At 40.7% G+C, this 7,614-nt stretch overlaps 1 protein-coding gene across 1 annotated transcript in view; it reads left to right on the top strand.

Moving 5' to 3' along the window:
• Nucleotides 1–3,693: 3,693 nt before the first annotated feature.
• LOC106813145 (CAD protein-like) overlaps nt 3,694–7,614 on the top strand; it is a gene marked incomplete at its 5' end in the record, with an annotated part of 9,061 nt that continues 5,140 nt past the window's right edge. Inside the window, 3 exon segments of the mRNA XM_014817205.1 lie at nt 3,694–3,772; nt 4,407–4,578; nt 5,018–5,110. Of these exon segments, the coding sequence (XP_014672691.1) occupies nt 3,694–3,772; nt 4,407–4,578; nt 5,018–5,110 (344 nt within the window).

The raw sequence follows: 7,614 nt of genomic DNA, 5'->3' as shown, positions 1-7,614 counted from the left end.
GGGGGTCCGGACCCCCTGGACCCCCCCCCTGTACACGCCCCTGAGCTATGTGTCTGCATGGCTTCTACTGGCGTGGGTTGTCCCTGTGGTTCGCTGCGTGGCCTCATCTACCCCTACCTGAAACCCCAAAGTTATCCCTTCCCCTTTTCTGGACCTAATCTGAAAGGGTTTTCGTTTTACTTTTATTTTGTTCCCCAAAACCTAAAAAAATTTGCCAAAAAGCGACTGCTTCTTTATTCCTTTCCCTACCTGAAATGTGAGTCGAAATTCCTTTCCCTACCTGATAAATTAACACCGAAAGCAACACGTCTCCCCCTGTGGTGGCAGATACACGCGTCGAGCAATAATAAATAATATATATATGTAAATAATGTACAATAATAGCGTATAATAAGCTTGCATAAATGTTTAGAAGCCCAAAATCCCCACAATTGAATTCATACATAGTAGTACTCATACTAGTTAACCACCACAATATTGCTTCTGCTGAATAGGAGCTGAATTTTATAGTATTAAACAAATGTAGGGTCACGCTACAGGGTGACTCAGTAACTCGCATGTGCATTGCTCGCACATGCAGATCGCTAACACTATAGTTTGGTGTTGCTGGTCTGCTTATATGGTGAGATTAACTGAGCTGCCCTGTATGTCTTTGAACATGTAACTATATAGGCCAATAAAACATGTAAAATATAAATATGTCATGAAAATATACTTATTAATACATAGTACTATAGATGGAAACTATGACACATGATAATGAGATACCTAATTATATGTGATAGAATTTGAAGTAAAAAATATCCATTTAAAAAAATATTTAAAAAATAATGGAAAAAATAATGGAAAAATATAAATAAATAAAAAATTATAAAAAAAAGTCACTCCTGGCAGAGTTATGATATAATGGTCTATGTTGTAACTATATATTTATATTATTATATTATGAATCAAGAATTCCTTCCCCTAGTCCGTAAAAGCAAGTCAAATCTTTCTTCCCGCTATCGGCTGTAAAGTAGTTAAGAGATTCCTTTCCTAATCCATGAAAAGTGAGTGCAATATTTCCTTCGCTGCTTCTTCATCTTCTCCTCTTCCTTCCCTATCGAAAACGAACACATCCCCTGTTGCCGGCGGTTACATGTCAGCGTCGAGCAACTAATAAATAATATATATCATATATTCAGGGGTTCTCGCCTTACGTTGCGGGCGAACGGGGCGCGCGGCCCCGTTTGGGAAACACTCCCCCCTGTTATCGAATCGTTGCGCCTCCGTTTAAAATATCCTCCGCCACCGCGATTAAATGTCCACCACAATAAAAGTTGCAAAGCGCCGAGCGGGAATCGATCGTGCAAGAATTCCCATTCGACGACCGACAACTGGCATGTATTTTTACTAGGTGCCTACCATGAAGCTGCAGAAGCAATACACCAAGTACAACACAGGTCACCGACGTGTCCCACACCGAACACTGACTCGTAGCTGACACAGGACTTCGCCTATCTTTATAATAATAGAAGAACCCCAAAATACCGTCTATGGTGTGGTGACGAATTTACGGCATTAATTAGTGGTAGCGGTAAAAAAACACGCCCCCCCGGACCCCCTAAGTTTCACCTCGCCCCTCCTCAGCTCCCCCCTCCCCCCTCCACTCGTCCTGTTTGAATTTCAGATCCTGGGGAGAACCGCCTGTATATATACTATGTAAATAATGTACCGTACACATAATTAGCGTATAAACAAGCTTGCATACAATGTTTAGAAACCCCCAAAATCCAGCACAATTGAACTTCATACGTATAATATTAAAGGAGAGGTTTCTTAAGCTCTAAGGTGTGTAGGATTATTTTCGAAGTCTAAGTTAGGTTAGAAATTACGCTACATTAAAAACAATTTTCATCGTTTCAATCACACATTAGAAAGTATTATTAAATAAAAATTGTTATGTGTTTAAAAACTAACTTGAACTACAGGATTAGCAACGACGTGAGCGCCACTCCAAAGCGTACGATCTGATAAGTTTGCGCAAAAACCGGCGATTTCCACCAGCCCAAGAGCTACAGAGCCGAGGGTGCTTTGCTTGATTTATTCATTTAAAAGCAAACACAGGATTGATAATTATCTTTAATAAGACGACATATAAGATTTCAGTTTATAATAATGGATAGAACATGCTGGCCATAAAATGTGGAAATCGTCTACCGTGTAAATAGCTATTTAACGTAGTATTAAATCATTGCAACTTTTTGTGGTATTACGGCCCTCGACGTCTGTAACCGTGCAAAGATAATTGTCAAAGTACGAACTCTTCGCGCGGCGTCAGCACGGTCGCGCGGAGGTGTCATGCGGCGCCTGGTTCAAATTTCATGAGCGTTGCAATTGTAAATAATTATCAGACAATTAAATAGGTAATTTGGTAACAAATACGTGTGGGTATATCGACCGATTTGTTATACCAGTAAGTACAGGTTTGGGTATGCAGTAACAATCCCTAGAGGCCTGACCTGTCCCGTTAACCACTTCCCACAAGATATCTGCGCTTTCTGCCTTGAATATACGCAGCTGAATTTTATAGTAATTTATACAAATGTAGGGTCACGCACGTACCACGGGTGACTCAGTAACCTCGCAGCATTGCTCGCACATTACAGATCGCTAACACTACTACGTTTAGGTGTCGCTGGTTCTGCCTTATATCGGTGAGATTTAACTGATCTTGGCCCCGTGTAATCGCTTGCTGGTTATGCGAACAGTGTTAAGCTATAATATGCCAATAACATGTAAAAGTATTAATTATTCATCGATAATTATAGCTTATTCAATATCATAGTACTGAAGATGGAAAATGATGGACACCACAATTAATCTTAGTGAGATTACCTAATGATATTGTGATAGAATCGGTGACTGTAAAAAAATATGTATTAATAAAAATTTTAAAAAAATAATGCAAAATTAATAAATAAATTAAAATATTATAAGTAAAAGAAAAAGCTCACTCACTGGCAGAAGTTATGCCTATAATGGTCTAATGTTATCAACTATAGTATATTTATAGTTATCAAAAAAGTTATTAATATTTAGTATTATAGATATTTATATATTATAACAAGAATTTCTCCTATCCTACCTAAAACCAGCCAATCAAAATTGCCTTACCCGCCAGCCCTAAGAAGGTGAGTCCAAATATTTTCCTTTCCCCCCACACCTCTGTAAAGTGATTCACAAACTCCTTTTCTCTACGCTGAAAGTGAAGTCAATAGGTGGTCCTGTTCCCCCACCTGTATAGTGATTCATAACTTCCTTTCCCTCACCTGAACAAGTGAGCTCAATATTCGCTTTCCCTACCTAAACAGAGCAATTCAAGAATTCCTTTCCCCCTCCTGAAATAGGAGTCAATATTCCTGCTTCGCATTCTTAGTCTTTCCCTCTCTCCCCTATCGACAAAACAACACTCCCCACATGTGCCCGGCGGGTCAGGCCGCGTCGAGTAATAAGGTAAATCAATTATGAGTGTAAATCAATGCTGGCCGGTCACCAATAATGCAGCTATATAACAACCTTCATAAAATGTTTAGAACCCCCAAAATCCCCACAAAATTGAATTCATTACATAGTAATAGGTTAACCTATCCGACAATATGAGCTTCGCTGAATANCCAGTATTGTCTGCGTTGACTGCGGACTCAGTTTAAGTTTAATCAGATACGCTGCCTGGTCACACGCGGGGCGAAGGTGACAGTTGTGCCTTGGGATCATCCACTGAGAAGCAACGGTGAGAATGTGTCCCTGCGCCGTGTCAGCGTTCACTAGTTGTGTACGTGTGTCCATACGTGTGCTTGTGTTTGCGTTAGTGCATGCATATGTGCACAGATGTTTGTGTGAGTTTGTGGTTGCATGGAAGCACGTCAATGTGTTTGTGTGTTATTATAATGGACAGTGTTTCCCCTGCATTGACACGAGCGAGGCGGGCCGCCTCACTCAAATTCTCAGCCGCCACACAGAAATTTGTCCTTAATCACCGCCTCGCTGACGAAAATCACTGTTCTTCCATAGAACAGTTCTTAGAATGCATCAATTAATGCTTAGTATGCACAATTTTTTTTTAAATTTAGCGGGGCATACCCTCGGACCCCCCCTAGCTGGGCCCCCTCGCTTTGCTAGGTCCTCGAAATGCGCAAACACACCAAAAAAAGTACCACTTCACAGACCTTTTTGGCCAGGGGAAACACTAGCTGTATGTACATGTCTGTGTGTGCATGTGCCTGTGTCGGTGTATGTCTGTGCCTACCTGTAGGTGTGTGCATGTATCTGTGGGTTCATACATGTTTGTGTGAATGCATGGGGATGTGTCTGTGTACGCTTAGTAAAACACCCAGGTATTCATTTTCAAACAACATTTTTTTCAGAATATGATGGCCTTTTTATAAGCAATGGACCTGGAGATCCGACCCAGTGTGTTGCCACCATTACCAATCTACGGAAGTTGATAGAAGAAGAGAATTGCAAACCGGCATTCGGTATCTGTCTCGGTCACCAGTTGCTCTCATTAGCAGCTGGTGCAAAATCGTTTAAGATGAGGTAAGACAAAGAGGGTCAAGTGTCAACCGATTGTACTACGTTTTTATAAGCAAGAGGAATATTATTAAAATGGCAGAAAGAAGAGAGTGTGATACAGTGATGATTCGCGCAGGGGTATTGACGGGTCACTATGAAGGCCCACGGTCACTGGCCACCTGCACAAGTGGTGCTACTGGGTCAGTGGCTGGAAACCGCGCTGTCTGAGTACTACATGGCCGATTCTTTTTCCATGTTTTTGTTCTCTTTAATGATATTTAATGTAATAATATTTTATATTTTATTTAATATATTTATTGGCAATAATTTTTAATTATTTGAAATTAATATAAAATGAAATATTAAATGAAATTGATATATTAATATAATAATTAGTGATTGTCTCATTGTATTAACACATTTATCTGTCTGTATGCATGACTGTGGTGTTTTTCCCTGTTAGCTGCGGCAATCGCAGCCACAACCAACCGTGCACGCACCATGGCACCGAGCGCTGCTTCATCACCACGCAGAACCATGGCTTTGCTGTTAATGCTGAGACCCTGCCCGCTCACTGGAGTCCATATAGATAGAGCATGACTGGAGACTATATAGTATATCTATATACGCGTGCAAGCACTCACGTGCACAAACAGATACCTGTACACCAGGAACACGCATACAAACAAATATCTATATGTGCGCGAGCACACACACACACAAACAGATAACCTGTACGCGCGGGAACACGCACACACAAACATGTACTACGCGCACAAACAGATACCTATACGCGCGCGAGCATGCACACACAAACATATACCTACGCCCCTACGCACACAAACAGATACCTATACGCACGCGAGCATGCACACAAACGTATACCTACGCACCTACGCGCACAAACAGATACCTATACGCACGCGAGCATATGCACTTACGTGCACAAACAGATATCTATATGTGCGCGAGCACACACACACACACACACACACACACACACACACACATGCAAGTCGATGCCACGATGCTCAAAATTTCGTAGGACTGTCTTGCGACGACCCCCGATGACCCACGATTTGCCCAAATTTTCTGTCGTGTTGTGGCACAAATGCGTCGTGGGCTCGTTGTGACCGTGGCTTTAACAGCACGAAAAGTCTGGTATAAACTGAAACCCGATGCAATTTGCTTTGCAAGAATGAAATGATCGAGATAACTTTTCGACCAGTTGAAATGAAAAGTAGATAGATCAGTCCATACACATATATGACATTGTTTCACAGTAGTTACTTAAAATAGTAAAAAGGTGATTGCTACTATATAGTATGGTTATGCATGTTTTAGTAATAGCAATATACTGTATCTAACGTTACCTAGGTTTAAGTGGGTTTCATGAGCTGTGTACACCAACTGTTCGTTCCATCCTTGTGATAGTAAAATAGTGTCTAAACAATCGTGAACTTTTACCATTTTAATTAATGCGATAGATGTGTTTGCCCGATTCCTGCCTGCGTTTAACCAATGTAATACAGAAATGTATCTGGGAGAGGGTGAGAGAGAGAGGGGGAGAGTGGAGGTGTGAGAGCGGAGCGGGTGAGTGGAAGTGTGAGAGAGAGGGTGAGAGTGGAGAGAGAAAATCAAGGGAAAAAGAGAGAAAAAGAGAAAGGGAGGGAGAAAGAGAAAGAGAGACGTGCACATACGCAATACATACTCATGTAAAAACATACATACAACACGCACCGATTAATGTGCACGCATGTATGCTCAAAACAATGTCGTGTTTAGCCCTCTTTATCTTGATATAAAATGTAGTGCAGACCTTTGCGTTCAGATGAAAAACAAATACACAACAAGCATTGAAATATCAACACGTCCGCACGCACACGCAGATATTCCTAGTAACTTTTAATGGGAATTGTTGCTTAACCTTCATACACTTAATATTTTTGTGAATCATGCCTTGTAAACTGTAATGTTTGTGCTGACCATTTACATTATTATATTGGCGATAAATACAGTCATAACATATCTCTCTAGCCGATCTTGAGTATATATGACTCTTCCTGTGATCGTTCACCTTCTAAAGTTTTTCATCATTCCTTGTCTTCTTTTACCTTACGATAAGATTCCTATCAACGTTCCTAGATTCTGTTTATTTGACATTTCCCAACTTCATCACAGTTACACACAGTCTATTTACGCGTCCCAGCGAGTGTTGGCACAGGCGACCATTCCGCATCACATGGGTCCTAGGAGAAAGTCGACCAATAGTATCGTTGTCTGTGAGCAGAATGGTCCAACAGTTGTAACTGTTCATTACAAACCTCTACATTTTACAAAGTTTGACACTTGGAATTACTCGAACATTATATAATTACTTTCAAATAATTAGTTCAATCAAAGTTAATAGTTTAAAAAAATTCAATAAAGAAGATAGGTGGCAGAGCCGATAGGTACCGTTGTCATGTGAGCAACGAACGGGTCAGGGACCAGTTTCCATTAGCAAACGCGCGCTACATTATATGAAACACTTGAAATGTAACTCGATCGATCATATGGAAATTAGCTGTTAGGATGGGAGTTAGTTGGACGATCGAGATTCTTGAGTAACGTATAAGATCTGTGTGCAACAGGTTTTAGTTAGATCTTATCCAGGATGAATCCGCCGTTATAAACTATGACGAGTCGTAAGTTCTCACCAAACAGCTGCTTGGAATGCTCGATGAACACCTTTCTATAAATACCTCTGACAGCTAGTACGTGTGACAACACATACTATAGCATACCTCTACAATCCTCTACATACCTCTCCATCTCTACGATAGCCTGGTATATGTGAAACTTCCATGCTATGTGAAACTTCCATGCAGAAGTGTTGGAACAGGCACCCTTAGCATCACATGGTCTAGGAGAAGTGCTACATATATCGTTGTCTGTGAGCAGAATGGTCAAACAGTTTCATAAACAAACATCTACATTAACAAAGTTTGACAATATGAATATCGTATGAAAATAGACTGTGTGTAACTGTGATGAAGTTGGAAAATGTCAAATAAACAG

Source organism: Priapulus caudatus, unplaced genomic scaffold (genome assembly GCF_000485595.1).
Source record: "Priapulus caudatus unplaced genomic scaffold, Priapulus_caudatus-5.0.1 Scaffold730, whole genome shotgun sequence".
Classification (NCBI taxonomy): Eukaryota; Metazoa; Priapulida; class Priapulimorpha; order Priapulimorphida; family Priapulidae; genus Priapulus; species Priapulus caudatus.
This window is presented reverse-complemented; position numbering and strand designations above follow the sequence as displayed.